General features: G+C 42.0%; 1 protein-coding gene across 2 annotated transcripts; it reads right to left on the bottom strand.

Moving 5' to 3' along the window:
- Nucleotides 1–2,986: 2,986 nt before the first annotated feature.
- On the bottom strand, nt 2,987–9,455 carry CDKN2AIP (CDKN2A interacting protein). 2 transcript variants are annotated; one of them, XM_072625262.1, is made up of 3 exons: nt 9,000–9,455; nt 8,492–8,622; nt 2,987–8,085 (listed from the first exon to the last, which is right to left on the bottom strand). In XM_072625262.1, exons 1-3 carry the CDS (start codon nt 9,263–9,265, stop codon nt 6,605–6,607), a joined length of 1,878 nt encoding a protein of 625 aa, XP_072481363.1. In that variant the 5' UTR covers nt 9,266–9,455; the 3' UTR covers nt 2,987–6,604. The 2 variants fall into 2 exon arrangements, with proteins under 2 accessions (XP_072481363.1, XP_072481364.1); XM_072625263.1 differs by having other exon boundaries at nt 8,523–8,622; nt 9,000–9,422.
- Between the last annotated feature and the right edge of the window lie 13,530 nt (nt 9,456–22,985).

Below are 22,985 nucleotides of genomic sequence, written 5' to 3'. Positions count from 1 at the left end.
GAATGACAATAAAGGGCAGTCACTTCAGGGGATGGGAAAGGCAAGAATATAAATAAAACAAGCAGTTTAGCCTTTGTTCTTGGGGAAAGTCTGGAGAGGGTTTTAGGCTACAGGCAACACTTAATATTTTTAGGGAAACTGAAAAAGAAGTTTCCCAAAGTGGAAGCTATATGATTCTGAAGGCACTGATTTTTTTTTCAAAGATGTCTCAAAGACAGCAGGATTCCAAAAGAATGGAAAAAGATTTGTAGGCTCAAATATAAACATCTCTTTTGGTTTGTTAAAGTTCTTCATAACTTGAAGATCTAGACTCCTTACCTTTCTAATCTTTTGACACTTTTCTTCTTTCCACATACTCTACAAACCACATAAAGAGACCTTCTTGCTGTTTCTTGAATAGATCACTCTATACTTCCCAATTCCGTGCTCCTTCAAGTCTTGGCTCAAATCCTGTCTTCTGCAGGTCTTCCACCATCCTCCTGCCTCCCCACTACCCCCATTGTTACATTTACACTGTATATATCTCATTTATACATAATTATCTCTCCTCCTTCATTCTCCCTTTTAGTTTCTTTGTATCCCTAATACTTAGCAGAGTGCCTAATCATTTTTTCCAGTATAAAATGGGAACAATAATCACACCTACTTCACAAGGTTGTTGAACAACAGAAAGTAATACATGTGAAGTGTTGTGCAAACCTTCTAGTATTATATAGATGTTCCCTATTATTACTGTGACTACAGTTCAGGAAATCACAGATAGTCTTGCATTAATTTAGCACAGGTTTCAGGCATAAAACACTTGATCCAGTAGGTGTTTAAGTTGGCTTGTATTAGTCCTCAAGGCTCATGTCCCTTGGATCTGAGACCAGACTGGATATACAAGTGAGCTGCAACATGGTGTAGGAGAGTGAGGAAATGAAGAGCAAGCAGGATCCCAGAAGGCCTCAGCAATGCATCTGCTCACATGCTGGAAGAGACTGTACACACCACCTGATCTAACTCCTTCACTTTATGGATGAGGAAGCTAGTTAGGATCACAAAGGAAATAAATGGCAGAGTGGAGATTTGAACACCGTTCTTCTGAATGAAAGAAAACCCAGCATTCTTCCTACTTTAGCCCTCTGATTCTAGTCTGTGACAGTCTGGAGGGTTTGGGGGTTTTTTGTTTGTTTTTGGCCTTTTAATGTGGCTGTTGTGCCTCGAGGGAAGAAATAAGGAGCCTGTGACAGGTCTTTCTCCCTTAAGTCTTGAATTGCCCATACTTGGGAGCATGAAAATAAACAGCAACAAAATCATTAAGCAGAAATGAGGAAAGAACACATTAGATCTGTTTCCTCCTTGTTGCTGAAATTAAGTTTATAATGAAACATTCTCAAAATAAGTTAACCAAAGGCAGTATTTTGAGAAAACGTATACTGAGCAAAAGATTAGTGTCAGATCCAGGAGAAAATTGGAACAATGTCGACATTCTATAGATTCAACTCCTGAACCTTCACAACTGAATTCATTTCCTTCATTGGATCTCCCAGCAGTGACAGTTTACTGACACAATGTGTGCAACAATCTATAGAGTTGTCATGGGGAAGATACAAGCTGCTTCCGTGTGGCTCCAGGAGGCAGAACTAAAATCAATGAGTGTAAGTTACAGAGAGGCAAGCAATTCAATACAAGAAAGAAATTCTAACAATCAGTTATTCAATAATAGAAACAGCTGCCTCAGAAAACAGAGGATCTTATCTACAAAACACATTACAGAAGGAAATTCTGCACTCAAGGAAGTTGGATTCAACTACATGTAACCGAAGTCTTAGTTAATGCTCACTAATGGAATTACAAATCCTTGAAATGACAACTAAGCAATTCCTTCCAGTCACCCTTTCCTCTAAGTCCCTGTACACTTAACCTGTTCTTACTAGTCCAGGCCTTAGGGTTAGGCTTTTGGTTCCTAAGTCCCTCAAGGTATATATAGGATCTGTTCCTGCTCAGTCCTTTTGGCTAAAGTTCAGAACTGCTCGCCTGACTTTGAATGGCTTTTTACTTAGCCACTAATGGCTAGCTGAGCATCTCATACACATCTGGGATTCCATATTCACATATTGTACTTTAATACTTCCACACTTGTGCTGTTCCTGTTTCTTCTCTTAACTTGTTTCCCTGTGTTTTGCTCTGAAAGATTTCTAACAGGCTTTCTACTCTGGATAAATTTATTCTCTATTCCATTTAAACTTCTATTTCAACTGTTGGTTACACCAAAAAAGCATGCTTCATTTTTCACAACTCCACTTCTGTTATATGTTCACCTTGCCCAATCCAAGTTTCATCTCCTTAGTAGGCACCTATACATCCCCTTCAAATGCAGATTAGCACAATCTGGCTCAGGCTTCTAAAGACTAGGGTCATCTTCTTATCTGTAAAATGAAGTATTGGAGTGGATAATCTATATATTCATAAAGCTCCTTCCGGCTAAAAAGTGGAGATCTTTAGATGCCACATATCTAATGGATAGAGAAACCACACTTAGACTTCTAAGCAACACAGGTAACTAAGACTTTTAAGATCTTCGTTGAGCAAGAAATTTCCTACATAAGTGAAATCACTGGGGCAAACCCCCAACAATTTCACATTAACATGCTTATAGCTACCTGCTGTCCTTTAGCACTAAGTCACTGAAGGGTTGAAGAAGCAAACTACATGGGACAGGTATGAAGTGTTTCTGTAATTTTATAGGAACTTATAATTTAATTTTAAAGCAAAACCTCGGCCCCTCCCCTCACTTTAACTTGTCTTTTTTCCCTCCTACCTGCCCTAAAAGAATATTTCTCGGGCCAAGAAACTAAGAAACTGTTTTTGTTACAAAAGCTAAATTTGTATATTTACATATACAAATATATATATATGTATAATATACATATTTTCATATAATGCAAAGGCTAACTTATGTGAAATGTTATTTTCCTAAATAGAAAATAATATCAAGGAAGAATTTGCCATATTAATCCTTTATTATGAAAAGAAATGTTATGCATGTACATTGCAACACTATGCACAGACATTGATCATTATGAAAAAACTAACATAGCATCTAATAAGTAGACAGAAATCAGAAGACAGCAAATTACATGTTATTTCATTAAAGCTTTTTTACGGTTTTGTGTGATTTTCCCCTCGTTATTGATAGTTTATAATAAAAAATTTTTCAAAATCTTAAACCAAGGCAGTATTTTGAGCAACAGTGTATAGTCAAAGTGTAGCACTGTCTTAGCAATGATCTCAGGCAGCAGAGAATTTGGTGCCAATACAAAAGTTTATTCGAAGGACCTACTTTCAACAAGATACTTACATACCAGCATTAGAATTTAAACTGGACTACATTGTAGAGAACATGGGGGAGAGGGGGTTGTTGAAGGAAGCACATAAAAGTGGGACATTTCTAATATGTGACTATGAAATGAAATTTTAAGAATTAGGAACACATCCATTGGAGTTGTTCCTTAAGGTTAATTATTTTGGGAGGCCGAGTCAACAAATAACTCATTCCATCCCATCTTTAATACTTGAGGCCCAGCTTATCAAAAGGGCATTTGTTGCTCTCAAAGAGCTCATCTGATTGATTCCAAGTGATGCTGTTCCACCAGAAAGTTCTGGAATCACATTTGGAGCGAACAAATGAGCCACACAAGAAGATATTCTTCAACTTTGTCACATAACTTGCTTGTGACTTAAAATGTTACTACTTGATTACCCACCTTATTTGCCAAGCTTGGCTGAGTGACACTTGACTATTTCCAAAAGTCAAATCCACTCTGAGGATGAAGACTTGCCATCACTGAGAATGAGACATGGACTCTGAAAACAATTGCAAAAAAAGTCCTTAACAGTGCAAGCATTACTGCAGTAAAGTATCCCAAGGAGATGAGTTTGAAGGAACATAACACTCACTTGGATGTATGGAGGATTAGACATTAAGTAAGGATTCCTAGAGGCTCTGAGGATACCCGAGACTTCGATTCCTCACCTATAAAATGGAGATAATACTTGTACTACCTAACCCCTCACAAGGCAGTGGATTAAGTGCTCTATAAATTGAAGGCTGATGTCAATTTTTTAAATGGTTAATTTTGTTTGCCTTATCATACATACCTTTCAGGTTATTTTTAAGTCTTTTTAGTCTGGTCAATTAAATGTATTGTGTATTATTCCAACATTCATTCATTTCTTCTATTTGCAAATTTCCTTTCATATAATACTTCTTAAAAGATTGCATGCTTTTTATACCAAAAAATTCCTGTAGCTAGCATATTCAATTCATCTTACAAAAAGACAAGGTAAAAAGTACTTGGACATTCCAACTCAGAATAGGGTCTTTCCATACATTTGTAGTCAGCTTGTTTTGAAATTAATAAATTACAATGCTTCTTTCTATTCTTATCTGTACTTCTAAGTAATCACTACCCCCACCCTTTCTCCTCCTTCCCAGGAGAGCGGAGATAAATACCAATGAAAACTATCTCCACCCTATGTATACATTACTGATACTTAAGGAAGTTGTCCAAATAACTGATTTTAAAAACACACATTATAATTAGCAGCTAATTAAAAGCTCCACTGAATTTCCGATGCCCCACTGTGGAATGGATCTTGGGACTCTAGTAACTGCTGTAGGCTGCAGATTGTAACTCAACAGGGAAAAGGGAAGAACCCAGAAAGAGATGAAAGTATCTCTCTTATGAGGATAACTAGGTTGGCTACAGCATAAAGACCATCTATACTAAGATGTATAAAGATGTGATGATCTGCCCAATGGAGGGAGTATCCACATTAATGTAATCACAAATCTAAAGTACAGAAAAAAATCCACACATGAGTTTTTACAGTCACTCTGTGAAGTAGAACCTCATTAATAATTACATGTTAAATGCTAAAATCCATAGAGAATAACTTTGGCTACTAATTTCTAAGGTATAATAGAAAGAATAGTTACATTTCTACATACTCTAAAAAGGCAGCCAGACAGAAAGCCCAGAGGTGAGAGCCAAGAGACCAAGTAGTCTGTTCCTCAGTTATTCGCTATGTGACTTTAAGCCACAAAAGCTGTGTTTCATTTTTTCTCTTCTAAAAATTCCTATCTTGCAGAATTTTTATAAAATTGAAACAAATGATGTCATAAGTCTTTTGAAAGCAGTAAAGGCTTCCAGAAACATTCTAGTTTCCATATCTCTCTATAAACTATATGGTCTATTCTCAGATTAGTTTCCCTTTAAAAATGTAAAAAGCACCAGCAAGGTGGTTGATCTTCCTTCGTCTCTTCCAACCTACAGTTACTGAACAATATGCCTTATACCTAAAGAAAGAAGACTCGGAGAACCAGGGAAAAGATAAGAAAAGTAACCAAACCTTAGGGTAAGTATGTCAAATGCAGAAACTGAAGCTAGTCCAGTAAATTAATATTGCTACCAAAGAGCTAAAGAACATTTAACAACTCAATAAAGTGAGTTGATATTGTGGCAAGACAAGATTCCATTTAATTACTACCATCAAATGCAACTGAAATTTAGATCATAAGAAATTAACATGCTCATTAGTGTAATCATTTAACTCAGTTCCTCCCAAACATCCTCCTCTAAAACATATTTACAAGTAAAAATCCAAGAATCTAGTATTTGATTTGAAAAATATGCTTTGCCAATTCAGAGGAATATGTTAATTATGGAAAATTACCAGGTGGAAACAGTGGCTGATTGTAAAAAAACCAAAACTTCTATTCCAAGGAGTTAATTTTAGCTTGGGAAAAACCACAACACTTCTTTAAAAGGTAAAACAGCTTAAAGCATTTAATATCTAAACAAATCAAGTGTTTTTTTATAATAGCAGTCACAAATATGCTTAATATACAAACCCCATTTTTTTATTCTGAAAAGAAATGTAAATGGTATTTTACCTTGAACATAAATTAATCTAGTCAATTTGAGTAGGTGAAAATTACCTTTCTGAATTAATCAACAACTTCAGTGTAAAATAATGTTAAGTACTTCATACAGCTTCATATTTTAAAATGTTTATGACTTTTAAGACAAACTGTCTGAAGCAACTTTTTTCCTCATTCTTTAACAGGCATATTTAATATTATGAGTTCTCTCTATACTTTTAAAAATCTAAGTTTCCTTGGATTTTTAAACAACTATCTAAATACTGTGGTCCCCATTACTTTCATGTGGAGGGATCTTATTGTTTTTTTTTTCTGCAAAAAAAAAAAAAAAGGCAAGTTAACACTCATAATACATTCTCACCAAATTTTTAGTACAAAAAGTATTAAGACTATACTGAACTGCATACCGTACCTACTTTACCATTAAAAAGAGAAGACATGGGTATACTCTTTAGCAAATTAAACAGCATTTTGGTGTGCTATGATGTTAAGGCATACCTTTAAATGCACACACTGTCATTTTTTAATATTATTTACAACTGCTGCTACTAGGTGAAGACAACTAGAACGTATGTTTTCCACAAAACTAGGGGGGAAGCAATACAAAATGTCTGAAAGCCAATATTTTAGAATACAAAGATAAACTTCAGTTCATGAGCTTTCTGCAGTGACCTTTTAAACACGCTCTGGCAGCTCCTGAGGATGTTTTAAAGCTGGAGGTAAGTTTGTAGGTCTCGATTCTTCATCAAGAAGCACCAAATCGTCTATCTCACTTCCTCTGTATTTTCTTTTACATATCTTTACCACCACTTTTTTCTTGAGAAATAACTTCAGGGCTTCTCTTGATGCTACTGCTTTGGCATTCTCCTTACTTTTTCCACAGCCAGTACCCAAATAAACAGACTTGCACCTCAATTCACAAACTATACTTTCTTGAGAACTCTTATTTTGAGGCAAATCTGCCAGTTCTTTTAGTGGAACAAAAGAAACATCCAATGTTGCTTTCAGAGCCTCCACAGATGCATTTAGGAGTTCTCCATGATTCACATTGGGACTAAAGCCACCAACAGCCACCAACTTCCAAGCCACCGTTTTATACAATCTATTGAAAAAAGGTTGCTTCTGTTTTACATCTTCAGTGGTTAATTTGCAAGAAAACCTAACAGAACTCTCACTTGACTGTGAAGCACTTTTGGAAGGTAACTGTGATGTGCCACTCTTAGAAGCCAGCTGGGACACACTTGCCAAGGAGGTGCTTTTGGGAGCCAACAGCGACCCACTTGGCTGGGAGCTGCTTTTGGAAGACAACAGAGATGCAGCTACCTGAGAGCTGCTTTTAGAAGCCAACAGTGTAGCAGCTACCTGGGAGCTGCTTTTAGAAGTCAGCAGTAAAGTGCTTGCTGAGGTGGTGCTTTTGGGAGTTAACATTTGCATGCTGGATGAGGAATTGTTCTTAGAAACAGATGATGAAACGCTTGACTCCAAGCTAGTTTTGGAAGTTGACTGTGATGTGCTTACATCCGAGGTGGTTTTGGAACCTAATAGGGGCAATAATTCTGGACCAGGTTTGGAGGATAACAGTGGCAACTCAACTTCTTCGCTACTTGGGGAACCCAACAATGGTACACTTGTCTCTGACCTGCTCTGAGACATCAGCAGTGGTACTTCTGTCTCTGAACTGCTCTGAGAAGCCAAAGATGAAGTACTTTCCAAAGCACTCTTTTTAGGTGACACGTTTTGTTGTTTGCAATCAGTCCCAAGACTACTAGATCTTGCCACAGATGAAATTAGTATTGTACTATGTTTGTCTGAAGTTTCCACATCTGAAACCTTTTCAGGGCCTGCTGCAACCTGAGAAGTGCTGGTGCTTTGCTTTGACCCAGGGTTCTCAACTGTCAGATCACTGGGACTATTCTGACACTTGAGTCCTGTCACCTCTTGGGAAGGTACACTCCCCCTCTCCAGAGGGCTGCTAGAGCTCCGATTTATGTTCTCTCCACTTCCCACAGATCTAGTGGATGGCATTAGCCCCCCCTTGACTTCCTGCTTTGGTGATGCCTGCTCTGTTTTGCCAGAAGTCTTCGAAGCATCCTGACCACCAGCAGAACCACTCTTTCCTTCAACTGCCCGCTTTTTGCATGGCTCTTCTACCCCATCTAAAAATTAAAAACAAACAAAAAAAAAAATGAAAAAAGGTTATTTGACTAATTCCACTTGATTACTAGCAAGCTAGACATAAAATGCAAGAAAGATGCTTAGTAAAACAAAAGCAAAAAACTTGGTATGTATAATGCCAAGGACAAAATTACTATGTAATCATGACACAAATTTCTTAAAATGAAACATATATTTGACAGTTTAAAAACAGTCAAAGGGATTTAAAATTAAGAACCAAAGAATATGTAGAAAAAAGTTTGGAACTAGTGTCCTTAAAAAAATAACACATTAAATAGTAGTTTGGCTATGTCAGAAATACAAGTTAATATGAAACATGAGTTCACAGCACTAAAATAAACTTATGTTCTATGCTCCTATATATGTTCACATCTATGATCTGCTAACCATTGCTACTCGATATCCCTCTTTTCTTCACCTTGGCAACCAGTTCATCTCTTGTGGTATGGATTGGAGCATCTGTCACTTTGATGCCTTCAGCCATACTAAGTATTTTATCCATAACTTTGGGTGGATACCTAAAAAAAGAAACACAAGTTGACTCTTCTCCACATCACATATAAACAAGTCTTCCCATCAGCCCCCGAGCCACCGCGAGGATTCTCTGCCTCCCAAGCGGCCCAGGAATGAACGTGCTCAGGGAGGGATGGACTCCGCCTTCTCTCCTCCCCCCCGCGGGGCCTGCGGGCCATTCATCCAGCTGACCGACTGCGAACACGGATGACGTCCGCGCCACAGACCCGGAGGGAGGAGGGCCGGGAGGAGCGGGCGGGGAGCGAGGGAAGGGCCTGCGGCCCGTCTGGCTCCGGGGCTCCCCCCCTCGCTGGCCGCGTTGCCCCCCCAGGCCTCGGCCCTGCCGCGGACCATCAGGGCGGACCGGGCGCGGATCACTCACCGGCAGCCCAAGAAAATATGGTTGGCCCAGGCCATGGAGGAGGAGACGAGCTGCTGCAGCTGCCGACGGCGGTCCCCGCACTCCACCGAGGCGGCTTCGGTGGTGGCGGTCGGGGCCAGGTCTCCGGCATTGCGAAGCAGAAACTCGCGTCGGTGGCGCCAGTGCTTGTCCGTTTCGCCGTCGCTGCGCAGGGTCTCCACCCAGGCGGCCACCCGGGGATTTTGGCTTAAGTACTCGGACACTTCGGAGATGGCCGCCCGCGCCATGCCCGACCCGCTTGTGTCGTCCGTCGCCAGGGCCGGCCGGGGACAAGGGACAGGACGAAGGAGGCCCTGTCACGGAGGACTCCGGTAGCTCTCGCAACCCAGAGGACGGCCGACCAACGAAAGCCGAGCCGCAGCGCCGAAACGCCCACTTCCGCCCGCCGCCAGGCACCCCCTCTCCTTTTATAACCTCTCCGGGACTCGCGCGTCGTCTCTTCCTTCCGGCGCGAGCCCCCGCCGTCGCAGGCGGCTCGGCCGCGGTCCTCGGTTCGGGTTGGCCGAGGCAGAGGAGGAGGGCGGGGCTTAAGGGACGGCCAGCCCGTGGCGGGCGGCTTGGAACGCTGAACCCGCCCCTCGGAGCGTCCTGAAAGCCGTCAGACAGACCAATGGGCGCGTAGGTGCCCACTAGCTCCCGCTTTTGTGACGCGCCGGCGCAGAGAGGCGTTCCGCTCCCGGCCGCTGGTTTCCCTGATCCGCTCCTCCCCCACTGCGGCAGCTCCGGCGGCTGGTGAGGGCGGGGTCGTTCTGCGGCTGCTGCGTCTCCGGGCAGGCGGCGGCGAATAACTCGAAAGGGGAAGTGCAGGCCTCGACCACGGCGGCCAGGGTGCTGGGGGTGAGGGTGATACCTCAGAAGCCTCGGCCCAACGCGACCAGGGGCTCGCGGCGTCGCCTCGGCCGTCGCCGCCGTCGTCAAGGGGCGGAAGTCCGGATCCTGCCGCCGCCGCCGCCGCCGCTGCCACCCCGTCCCGCCCCGGCCGCTGGCTGACCAGCCCGCCCCCTGTCGTTACGGGCCGCCGAAGGAGGAGACCCGGATGGAGCGGGGGCGGCCCTCGTCTGCTTCCCGAGCTGGGCGGCCGGGCCCGGGGCGCCCCCTGCTGGCTTGGGGGGCCCGAACCGGACGCTTCTAGGGAGCTGCGGAAGCGGAGCAGCCTCGGTGCGCGGCCCGCCGCCCCGCGGAGACCGGAGACAGCCCCGCCGGGTGTTCATTAAAGTCAGAAGCCTTTGATCCAGCCCGGAGCGCGTAGTGGGAGCGCTCCCAGCTCGTTGGAGCTTCTTCTCCCCCCGCCGCCTCCCGGAGCGCGGACGCTAGAGGAGGCCGACCCCCGCCCTTCTCCGAGGAGCTGTGCCCCTCCCACGCGAGGGCCTTGGCTGGGAGGGATGGTGCCCTTGTGAGGCGGGCCTGGGGTCCGGAGCCTGTCTGCCGCGGTGCCGAGGGACAGAAGTACGGACGGTGCGCGGAGCCGCCGCCCCGCGCTGCCCCGCGCGCCCTGTGGACTGCCGGGTGCAGCCACTAAAAGGTGTTAGGGTGAAAGGGACTGCAGAGCCGCCCTGACGTTGGCACCCGCAGCTGACACCTGGCAGGACCGAGGCAGCCGCGGCACCCCGCCTCGGGCGGCCTGGCCTACCGGAGAAGTAAGCGCAGGTGGCGGCGCGGGCGGGCGCGAGGCGCCGCTCCCAAAGGCACCGGGAGAGGCCAGGCTAGCGGCGCGGGACTGGGGGACACGTGGTCATTGTCCCATTCAGCTGTGGGTCGGCCCTGGCCTGCCTTCAGGCTCCCGGAGGGTGTCTGGAGAAGTCCCTGCTTGCTGCACCTTAGAGAGAATGCGATTGAGGGTCTCCCGTTTTAGCCCTGACTTCCTCCGGGGAGGGGGCGTGTGCCCCGCTGACGATGGCCGCCGAGGTGGCTCAGGGTCGGGATAAGGTCACTGTGTAAGCACGGGGGACACAGGGCTACGTGACGAGTGTGTCAGCCAGCCGCGTGGTCGTTGGCCACGGCTTGGAAGGGAAACGGCGATTGCCCGTAAATGCTTGTTGACCGACCAGTTCAGTTAAGTGTAGACCTGGTTAAACCACAGCGTATCCGGTCAAAACAATTTAAGTTAACACGGGTACCACAAAGGGATGCATAACTAGCGAAAAATTGTGCTTGGGTGGTATGTTGTTCAGGGAATCTCCCAGAATTTCAGCCTGCTGATTTTGAAATGAAGTGGGCCCAGCACTCCCTTCTGAAAGGACTCAACCACACTCTCATCGCATCTCTTTCCCTGATCTCACCCGCTCATAGGATTTTCAAGTATTCCTGCCCATGCCTCCTGGATCCAGCCCTGGTCTTAGGAGTTTGAATCACTGGATGCCTTAATTGTCACTTCAAGTTCAGCTTGTCTCTTCAGCCCTTCAACCCCCAAATCCAGCCGCAGTATAGTTGCTGCTGTCCACTCAGGTTTCCAAAATACTCCCGATGTGGTCTCTTGTCAAATCAAGGAGTGGGGTACTACTCGCTCTTTATTCCTGTGACTTTCAATAGAGCCCAAAACTTCATCAGCTTTTTCAGCTGCTATAGTATATTTCAGACTAATAGTGAGATTTAGGCCATGAACAAACTCTACGTGCTTTTTCAGATAAACTGCTGCCTATGCTTCCCCCATTTAGTTACTTGTGAAATCTGTTTTTTTAGTCCAAGTGTCAAGATTGTTTAATCCAAGTGTTAAGATTTATCACTATTAAATTTCATTTTAGATTCACCCTGATGTTTTAGCTTGTCAAGATCTTTTTGGATCCTGACTGAAATCCATCATTGGGAGGAATCCCTCTCAGTTTTGTGTCATTTGGAAATGCTACCCATGATTATATCTAAGTCACTTATAAAAATGTTAAGTAGCACAAGGCCTTGGGCACTTCTCTGTCCTCCTAAAGTAAATCATTGATAACTACTCCTTGAATACGTTCATTCAACCAGTTCTGAATCTCTTTGTATTATCATCTAGTACACACATCCATCTTTTCCACAAGAATTGCTTGAGAGACTTTGTCAGATACCTTTCTAAAATTTAGGTAAACTATGCCTGTAGCATCCTGCCCATCTACCAGTATAGTTGCAATGTCAAAGATAATAAAATTAGTCCGGCATGAACTTCTTTTGCTGTTGTAGTAAGGGAGTGGCAGAATGCTAACTAGGAATTCCAATGCCGGGTAGGTAGCTAGTCCTGCTAGCTACTCTCCTGGGAGGCAAGGGGGGAGGGGAAGGAGTTGCTTAAAGTTTACCTCTTTCTGCAGTTTTACTGTTTGCCCTGTAGAATGCAATTCTGAAGAACAACACCCTGGGAGGTAGCAGCAGGGTAGGGGGTGACGGGAAGGCAGGATCCAGAAAAGTAATGGGATCCCCTGTTCTGCAGTAGCCCTAGGCAGTCCTAGAGGAGGTAAAGTTGGTGGGATGGAGTCAGTCACGTCTTTCAGATAATCCCTTAGTGGATGCTGCAGAGGGGGGAGTATGTATGAGGGGGTGAATATGGAACCCTCCAGGTGAAGCAGTACCTGGTAACCTCCCAGGAAGGGTGGGAGCATGGCAGGGTAGAGAACAATTGTATTCCTCAGTCCTATTCACTACACTTTATTGGGAGTTGCAGTAGAAGCCAGAGGTCCAGCACTCTTGTAGTGCAAAGTGGCCTCCAGGAAAACTATTGGATCCTAATGATGCAGTGGCATCCAACAGCCCCAGGTAGCAGGGGACAGGCCAGGGTCAGGGAAAGGGGTGTGTCAATAGGATGGGAGACACCAGGAACCCTCATAGTGGAAGTCACACAGACTGGACCAGCCTTTACAGCAGACACCATCTGAAACTGCTTCGATAAAGGTAGACACCAACTGATGTCCCCTCACTGGGATCCTGTCTCAGTGGGTTTCTTGAGGTAACTAACTAGAATCCAACTCAGAAGAATATTAGAAAAGGCAAATTACTTTCTGACATGACTGTGTAGGTTCTCTTAATTTGTAGTGACGTCTTTAAAAATGAGATAAAACCTGAGTCTTTCTTGAGTGTAGTATTATTGGAGTAGAGATAGAGGGCACCTCAAAACTACAGAGGCCAAAGAAGTCGTTCAATGACATAGTTTGCTGCCCTAATTCATCCACAGTGGATGCCTCTTGGAATCTGACAAATAGAACCAGTTGTATACTTCATTTCTGCTACCCACAGAGAGATGCAAACTCTTATCCCTGCGCTAGGGAATCCCTTGCATTTTGGGAAAGACACAGATAAGACAGATAGATTTTAAGGAAGTCATACCAACATACAGACAATTAGGGAGGAAAAATCGCAGTACTCGAAGTAAGCAGGTTTTCTGGCTCACAGTCCCGGGAGCATCCTAGTAATTAAGCCCAATGATGTCCCTTTAACAATAACTTACCTTAGTTAAGCAGAGTAAAATTGTGCTGCCGGTGGTAGAGTGTTTCCTCTTGGTCCTTATAGACTACTGCCTTGATGGAAGGGGAAGGCATGTATTAATGTGAACCCTTTCCATCCACTTGATTCCTTCCTGCCCCACGCCTGAACCTTTGTATTTGCTGTTTTGACTGTTCCCTCTCTCCCATGGCTTTCTTTACACCTGTCAACCACCCTGATACATAAGCACTTTGGGAAATAGGGTGGAGCAGCGTGCATCGGTGGCTAATTGGCATCAAATTTCTTTAGCCACCATAGTTTAAAAGCCACAGTGGTGATTCATCTTCTGGGTAAGCTTTAAAGTAATTCCTATTCTTACACTCAGAAACCCACGCCGTCCTTGTTTTGCGTTGAACTTTACAAGTTATTTTAAAGACCATGTTTGCCTGTATGCTTGTAATGACTCCCTTGACAAAAAGCAATAACATTTTGACCTCAATATACTTTGTAGTACTTGGAATGCTACTGTGGTTTCTAAGGAATGTATTTATTTTTATTATATTATATAATAATATGTATAATTATATATAATAATAAAAATATTATTGTTTATATTTACTTATATATTTAAGAATGATACAAATTTTAGGAAAAGGACTGCAGACAGGATTTAAGTGAAACAAGTTTTGATTTATAGAATTATTTTTTATCAGTGGGTCTCACTACACCTCCAGGCATCAAGAATCTAGATATAGGATGATGCCTGACTCTTGGGGATGCTTGTCCAGGGTCTGTAGTGAATAGCCCTTAATGCATTTGGGGATGGTAAAAATGGAAGGGACCATGTGAAAATGTGGGTTTCTCCCTCATTGTCAGTCTTCAAGCAGACTGGATGACCACTTGTAGGGAATATATAGTAATGATCCCTTCTGAGGATGGGTTGCACCAGATGACTGTTGTGATCTAACGTTCAGATTCTGTGAATCTGTAAGGAATTGTTTAATACTAAATTGACAGTTTAAAATAGTTACAACTTACACTTATTAGTCAACAGTGATTTGCTTCACCAGACAATTTTCCAGTTAGATTCCCATAATAAAGAAATTTGTTTTGAGGAATTAAGAAGTCAATAAAAAGTATTAACAGAAAGACCCTATTGAAAAAAAAAGAGACTCTACTCAGGGTCAATCTGTTACCTTAGATACATAGACTCTTACTTAGACTATCAACTCTTCAATTCTAGAAAATAGGCCACTGAGGAAGTGAGACAACTATAGATTGGCTTCTGTAAGACCTAGGTGGATAACCTCTCTCCCTTAAATCAAGCAGTTTCTGAAAACTGTTGAATTCTACCTGATTAAATGGGGACTGGGAGTGGGCGTGGGGTGGGAGGGAAAAGCTAACCCTAAAAACTCTCATAACCCCTGTCACTATACCTTAGTTGCTCTTTTGTACATGTAGAAATTCTTTATTTATTTATTCAACATTTATTTAGCAGTCTGAATGGCCTTTGTGTCAATTTGTGTATTTTGAATTCTATAAGCTGCAAAAAGAGCAAATACTTTATTTCCTCGATTTGATTTACAGCATGTGGAGCACACATGCAGATATAAGTATCTAATAAAAGCCTGCTTCTACTTCCTCTGTTTGTACGTAGAGATGTTCGCATTTTCTGTATCTAACACAGAATTAACTGAAATCCTGTCTAGAAGTTTATTATTTGGAATTGAAATCTAAGGGAGAAGAAATACAAGTGTGCCCAATTTTTAATCCCTAGAACGATAAAATATACAAAATAGGTAAATTAGAATTATTGAACTTTGCATTAAAGAATTGCTTTAAATGGAGGAGGCAGGGGGAAGTAACCCTACAGGTCAAAGGTTTAAGCCTGGTTTTTCTTGTATCAAACAGTCAGAAGTTTCCTTCTGGCTCCATGACCATGTAACTGCTAGCTTTAAGAGAATAAATAATATGCATGTAGCCTGTTTGCCTTTGTAAATCAAATTTTCAAGTCGATACTACAAATCAGTTACAATCACACTTACAATTTCAATCAACTACAAGTCAAATACAATGGTTTATTATGATTATTTTTATTTGTCAAATTCAAATAGAAAAGGAGCCATTAAACTATACATAAGGATCCCTGTAGGCTTCATTTGACTTAGAAAATTATACTTTCTAAGTTATACATATTGATATTATCTATTTTTATTGTATATTTGTTTATTTTGTCAAGTATTTCCCAATTACAGATTATCTGATATGGGCCCATACTTGGGAGTGTTGTGGGTAGCCAGTTTAACACCTTGGTCTAGATCTCATTAATAATGCAGATTAAATTTAAAAGGGTGTGTGAAATCCCTTCCTTTTCCCACCCTTGTTAAACATTTTCAGCACACCTGTATTGCTTTATAAACATTGCTTGAGATGGTAGGAGTGCTGGAGAAAGCTGAGGGAGTGAAGTCATCACTAAACTGGAGGCCTACTGACTGTAAGTTATTATTACTATTAACTGGCTTTTACGGTGCTTTTAATGTCTGAAAAGTGCTTTGCATCCATTATCTCATTTGAGCCTCACAACTCTCGGGCCCGTTTTCCACAATACCACATAAAGTTCTTTCCAGATTGGCAGTGCCACAAATATTTTATAATTCCCTTGGAAGAGAAACAAACTTGGGGCTACTAGAAAGGTAACACCTTGAGATTTCAATGAATTTTTCTTTCACCCCATAGGGACATTCAGGAGATAGCCTTGATCCTTTTAGAAGTCTGCCAATGGGCATGTTGGTGCCTCCATAGTGATTTGTTCTCATCTTTTTTTTAAATATTTGTTTCCAATTACATGTGAAAAACAACTTTTAACATATGTTTAAAAATTTTTTTAAAATTTCTCCCCCCATCAATCAGAAGGTAAGTAATCTGATGTAGATTATACATGGCAGTCATGCAAAACATATTTCCATATCAGTCATGTTTGATGGGGTATGGGCCCTGGGACCCCCCCCCCCCCCCAACTTTAATTTTCCCGCAAGGTCAAGTCTCTGGCATTCCCTTGAGGCACTGACCCATTTCCAGCAATCCTCTCAACTGGCCTTTCACTGTGACCTATGCTTAAATCTCCCAATTCTCTGTTACCTCTAACCTATCCCAGCCCTTCATTGTCTGTTTCCTCTTAATCGCCCTGGCCACTTCCCACCCTGGATTCCAAGTAGACCTCATTGTCCCTTGATGTGTGGTCCAGGTTCCTGGAGTTGACCTAGAGTACCTGGCCCTTCTCTGTTACCTCCTAGTCACTGACCACTAGCATCTAGATCTTTCCACAGATCTTTTTCCTATAAAAAGAGTTAGTCTCATCTACCAAAACACAGATTTGTAGAATCCTGACCACCCTGATCGGCGTTCTAATAAACCTTGTCTTTGGTTGAAAGAAGTCTTGGGTCGAATTCATTCAAGGCAGGACCTGTGCATTGTTTGTCCTTGAATTTCCGGGTCCCAGCACCCCTAAACCTCAACAACGTTGTGAAAGAAACACAGACCAAAACAAAAAAAACAAGAAAAATAAAGTTTGGGTTTTTTTTAAATGCTTTGATCTGCATTTAGACTGTCAGTTCTTTCTCTGGAGATGGCATTTTTCGTAAGTCCTTTCATAAGTTTGTAATAGTCTTGGATCACTATAGTGATCAGAACAGCTAAGTCTTTCACAACTTATCATCACAGGATATTTCTGTAACTGTGTACAATGTTTTCCTGATGCTACTCACTTTACTTTGCATCTGTTGATATAAATCTACCCAGTACAGTGGAAGAGCATGAGCTTTGAAGTCAGAGAATCTAGGTTCAAATCCTGGCCATGTGTAATCTTAGGAATTTAGACTAGTCTCTAAGGATCCAGCTCTAAGTCTATGATCCTTGGATCACTGCTTCTTTTTGTGCTTCTTTTATTACCTAGCACAACACCTTGTACATAATAGGTATATTTAGTTGATTGTTTGAGAGAAGTCTGAGGACAGAGTACTAGGGCATAGCCATAGTTGGATTATATATTAGAAAGAGGGTCCAGCATAGGACATGCAGTAGTATTTCCAAGACAGAGAACTAGGAAAGGATAATTTCCCCAGAAAGGAAACTATTTGAATGAATATTTTCTTAATACTGTAAAAAACTATGACAGTTCTTTTTATGGGAAGAGCTTCCATTGACTAGTCCAAGTTTTCTTCCCTTTCTTTCCGCAGTGGAATGCCAATGATATTTATACATTTTTAGCTTGAATGAGCCTTGTAGAAAAGAATTTTTTATTATTTCTTTCTCAATCTACCTATACTAATCTGACCCCCAATATTTTATTACCCTTTCCCTTGTAGCCACCACACTTCTCTGTCCTCCTCCCCCATTCCAGTCCTATTCCAGGACATTTGAGATTTAAGTGAAAGGAGAAAGTACCACGAGAGCCAGCATTAGTGTCACTATTTGGAAAAGGTAAGTTCAAGTTCATAAAAAGGCAGAAGAGCTCAGTTTAGTAGAGATATTTTGGTCAGTCAACAACTCTAATTGACACATAAGGTGATGCAGCTTCAGAAGAGGTATATAGGGACTAAGAAAAGAATTCTGGAACCTGGAAAATGTAGTTTGTAGTAGGAGTAATCCAAGAGCTAATCAGTCAAGGACCTTTTGGGAAATAGGAACCAAAAGGCATTGTCATTTGAGCTTATTACACACCGGGGAGCCCCAATGTGTGAAGATGGGATTGTCCAAAAGATCAGAGAGCACCAGGGGAGTTAGGCAGTCTGATCGAATTATCCCGAGGGAAATCTGGAACGTCCAAGGTACCAGGTTTGGGTCCTGTGAAGGAAGGCTTTATTTGGTAATATCTGTCCACACACACAGGCCTGAAGACTTTTTGTTTCATGATATGTGCAAGGGGAAGCTTTGCAAATGAAGACTTATTTAATTAACACCTCAAATTCTAGCCACATGTTAAGTATGAAAGACTTCTCTGCCCCAACCTGGGACAGAAGCATAATCTCCATTCTTGTTTGCCAAATTCCCCCCTCTAGCATTATTATACCAGTGATCAATTTTGATTTTAATAAGCAAACTCTCCAACCTCCTGGGACACACAGAGAGGGCTAGTGAGGATTTTGCAAGCTGGTAAAAATATCTATGGGCCCATATATTTATTTGATTTATCAGGCGAAAGTTATCATTATAAAAGGCAACTGGGGAAAAATTGAAGTGAGGGAGAGAAGAAAGTGCTCGCTAAATTGTCTAATCTTGAAGAAAATGCTGCAAGCCTTAGTACTACAAATGGCAACATATGAAAAGCCTCATCTCCCCTTCCCTTACACCCCCCACCCCCAAGTCCAGGCAACTGCTGGTTGAATAAGGATGAGTTTTTAAAAACCCCAATTAATTTTAAGGAAGGAAACTAAAGTAAGTGTTTTCCTTCTCACCAGGGAAGGCAATTTTGATGTTTAACACCTCATTGATGGTGGTAATACTGTGCAGTTAATTTTAAAGATGGGAACAAAAGCAATGTTTTCATTCTCACTGGGGAAGGCAGTTCTAAACACCTCATTGAGGGTAGTGCTCTCAGGCTCACTGGGGACTTGATAATAGTTCCTCCTGAAAAGGCAATACCAAAATCTCAGGGAGAAGCCTACTAGTTCTTGTACTAGTTCTCCACCCCCACCTACCAGGAAAAGCATATTTTCTCTCTCTCCTGAAAGCTGTGTTAGAGTGCAGCTAAATCCAATTATTTTTACAATGCGAAGTCCCACTGAAATGAATTCAACAGCTTATGCCATTGATTTTAGTAGGACTCAATGTGGTAATATTGATTCCGCAGGGCTTTGCTGTGGAGAGAATCATGTAGGGGGATTTTTGTTTGCATCTGGTTATTTTTTTTTAAATCAGAGCTTAAGGAGATCATTGTGTTCCTTGTATCAGTGCAGTCCAAATGCAGCCTCAGTCACTACAGAGGAATAAAAACCAGGTTGCAATTGTGAACACACCACCATGAATTTGTTCGTTATAAAGTGAAGTGATGTTTATTTTTTTTATTTATTAATTAGTGAATAGAATCTGACAGTTTGGATGAAAAGCTCTAGCTCAGAACGGCAAAAACAGCTTGGAAGCACTTGTCACAGGACTGTGGTATTGATGCTGCCTGTGTTATCTTATACACTTATTCATCCATCTTCCCAGGACTATGGACACTCCTTGGTGACCCTCGGGGTCCCCTCCAGCTCCAAATCTGTGATCCTATCAACTCTAATTCTACGTTACTATTATCTTTGAATCTTTAAGACCCACCCCAAGGAGGCACTCCACGAATGTTTATTGAATTGCCAGGGTCATGCAGCGTAAAAGACAACTGGATTCTGTAGACTACCCATGTGGCCTTGATTAAGTTACATAACCTCTCTGGGTTTTAGTTTTTTCATCGGAAGAATGAGGAGGTTGGATTAAATTACCCCCTACAAATACTTTCTAACTTTAAATCTATGATATTGTTCATCGAATTGAATATTCTCATGTAGTACAAACTTTCCCAACCTATCCCTGGACTAAGCAGGCTAAGTGCCCAGAGCTAGGGTAGCTCCTCTTCCTTTAATGTTCCAGGGGATCCCTGCAGGATTTCCAGTTCTCTCTCACACGGTTGTTCATGAGTTCTCATCTGTGGTCCTCCAGTATCATTCACTCAGTTGCCTTCTTCTTGATATCAATTTACCGCTTAAAATCAATCAGCTTTTACAAGCAGACATTTATTGAGAAAAATATAGCAAAAACAAAGTACAACGATCTCCCAAACCAGGAGTGCACTCTCCTGTATCCCCTTGGCCCCTGGGAAGAGTAGAGAGGGTTCAAACTTAAAAGAGATTGCTACAAAACATTGCCTACCACAGTGTACTTTTGGGACCAACTTGGCCAATGGAAGTGTCCACCTTTGGCTTACAGCACATGAGATCTTGGCCTCCAAGTTGACTGGTTGCTCACTGGAATCAAGAGCTTCTGACCTTTTGAAACTCACAGGGTTATAACCTGTCTTTGATACTCATTCACCTAAGAACAGGAGAGAACATGTATAGAAGAAATGTGAGCACCCTGCATATGGTGGCTGTGTGAGAAAGAAAGCCTTAGGCCACCGTGTTCCCCCTTCCCTTCTCCCTGCCAGAAGTTCTTACTTCACTCACCTCCAGGAAAAAGGGGCACTTGTTCATTTCATATGTATGTATGTGTGTATATATATGTATACATGTATATACATACATATATGTATAGATATGAAATGTTTATGTGTATATACACATACTCATTTCTAGCTCAGCAGCCAATGAAAAGATATTTCATCACCATGTAGTAAGTCAATAGGAAGCACTTAAAGGATATCTGTACAAGTTGTGAATCATGGAAGGAAAAGGAAAAAGCCCTCCATCACATATTTCTGGGCTCAATAAACCTCCATGTGGCTTAGCAGCAGTCAGAAGATATTGTGTATGCTCTAAGGACTGGGCCCTCATTGGTCATCCCCCTTTCTCCCCTACTATAAATAAGTCCAAGTACATCTTGGCCCTGCTGTCTCTTTTGGGGGGCAGGGTATGACCCCAGGGAAACAGAATTCTGAAATGCCTGAGTGGCTGGGCAGAAGGAAATGTTATATGCCATTTTTGTCACTATCAAAGCCTCAGTCATCAAAGAAGTAATGTGGTACAGTAAAAAGAAGTCTGGATTTGGAGTCAGATTAAATCCAGGCTCTGCCTCTAACTCCCTATGTGACATTGAACTCTTAGAGTTTCAATTTCCTCATCTATAAAATGAAGAGCTTGGATTAGGCTGTCCTCTAAAATCTCTTCCATTTCTGTGTCTATGAAGTCTTTAAGTGCACCGTACAATTATCAAATTTGAAAGCTAGAAGGGACCTTAGAGATTACTAGTTCAAATCCTTTATTGTACAGATGAGGAAATTGAGGCCTAGGTGAGGTTAATTGACTTGCCGGTGGCCACCCAGTTGGAACCCGGCTTCTATTTCTTCATTATAAGATGCTGCAAGGTCAAAAGATAAAAATATAATCATTCAAAGACCCAGAGGCAGAAAACCTAGAAACAGTCACTTCTAGAGCACAAGTTGACTCATGATTGAAACATTTCTTAGAATTCATTACAACTAAAAATGAAAAGAAAGCTGAAGACAAACTCACATACATCACAACGCAAAGGCCTGGATTGAACCACCACAAAGAAAGGCAGGGTTAGCTGCCACCTGAAGCTTAATTCACTTCCTTTCGCCTAGCTGAGCAGCGCCAGCATATCAGAGCACCCACTGTTCTGAGATTCCAAAATAGAGACCAGTATGAGCCCAGCGGGGGAAGTTAAGTTTGGAATAGGAACCTCATCATAGTCTTCTTCCTATGGGGAACTTTTCAAGTTGGAAACAACTTCATTATTCCACAAAACATTATTGTATCTTTAGTGGAAAAGTATGTTCTCAGGTACACATCAGTGAAATGATTCAATATCTAACATATTAAAATATCCTTTAAAGCAAGACACTATATAAATACAAAATATGATTTATTCTATTTATTTCAAGATAACACGTAACATATGTGTAATTTGATTTCAGTTTATTATGCCACTTTTCCCTAGGCATGCGTTTTTTATTTCTCAATACAGTTGAACACTAGCTTGAAAAACTTCTAACGTTAATATAATTTCTCTGTGAACTCTGCCAGATTACTGTTCAAAAGGTCCTTTAGAATCCACTCTTGGATGTGTCAGTTACCCTCAGGGTTCGCAAGAGACTTTTCTTTCACTCTTTGTTCCTCACACCCTTTTAGAAATCACAGGGAAGTTTTTGATTGCTCCTGGGCTTAGTTCTTTATCATCTCTTAGTCAATCTGTTTAATACTCTCTTTGCTTGAATCCTTTGAAGACTCCTGAAAGACTGCCTGGTAGGAAGTAGCAGTGCTCATAGGCAAGATCCTTAGGCAATGACCTAAGTACAGTAAGACAACAGTGGTGCAAAGGAATTATTTGAACTCTGTCCTATCCCAACCATGGGTTGGGCAAACTTTGTCACCTCTGCCAGGTGTGAAGAAATGACCCCAGATTACTATTTGTTGTTGTTCAGTTATTTCAGTCATGTCTGACTCTTCATGACCCCACTGGGATTTTCTTGGCAAAGATACTGGAGTGGTTTGCCATTTCCTTCTCCAGCTCATTTTACAGATGACAAACTGTGATAAATAGGGTTAAGTGACTTGCCCAGAGTGACACAGCTAGTAAATGTTTGAGGCCAGATTTGAATTCAGAAAGATGAGTCTTCAGGCTGGGCACTCTATCCACTGTGCCATCTTGCTACCCCCACTAGTGAGATTACTATTACTAGTCCTAAAACATGGAATCCAAACATCTGGAATTTCCTGGAATCCTAGTTCTGACTTTACAATTATAAGATTTGAAAGCTGAAGGGGACCATAGATTGTCAAGTTCAAATCCTTTATTGTACAAATGAGGAAACTGAGGCCTAGGTGAGGTTAATTGACTCATCTGTGGCCACCC

Source organism: Notamacropus eugenii, chromosome 7, assembly GCF_028372415.1.
Source record: "Notamacropus eugenii isolate mMacEug1 chromosome 7, mMacEug1.pri_v2, whole genome shotgun sequence".
Taxonomy (NCBI): Eukaryota; Metazoa; Chordata; class Mammalia; order Diprotodontia; family Macropodidae; genus Notamacropus; species Notamacropus eugenii.
This window is presented reverse-complemented; position numbering and strand designations above follow the sequence as displayed.

What these genes read in the sequence shown, in the direction of transcription:
- CDKN2AIP (XM_072625262.1), bottom strand. Translation starts at nt 9,265, where the DNA reads ATGGCGCGGGCGGCCATCTCCGAAGTGTCCGAGTACTTAAGCCAAAAT. An exon ending in CATATTTTCTTGGGCTGCCG is followed by an intron (nt 8,623 to 8,999) that starts GTGAGTGATCCG and finishes TTCTTTTTTTAG; the next exon opens with GTATCCACCCAAAGTTATGG. An exon ending in AGGGATATCGAGTAGCAATG is followed by an intron (nt 8,086 to 8,491) that starts GTTAGCAGATCA and finishes TTTAATTTTTAG; the next exon opens with ATGGGGTAGAAGAGCCATGC.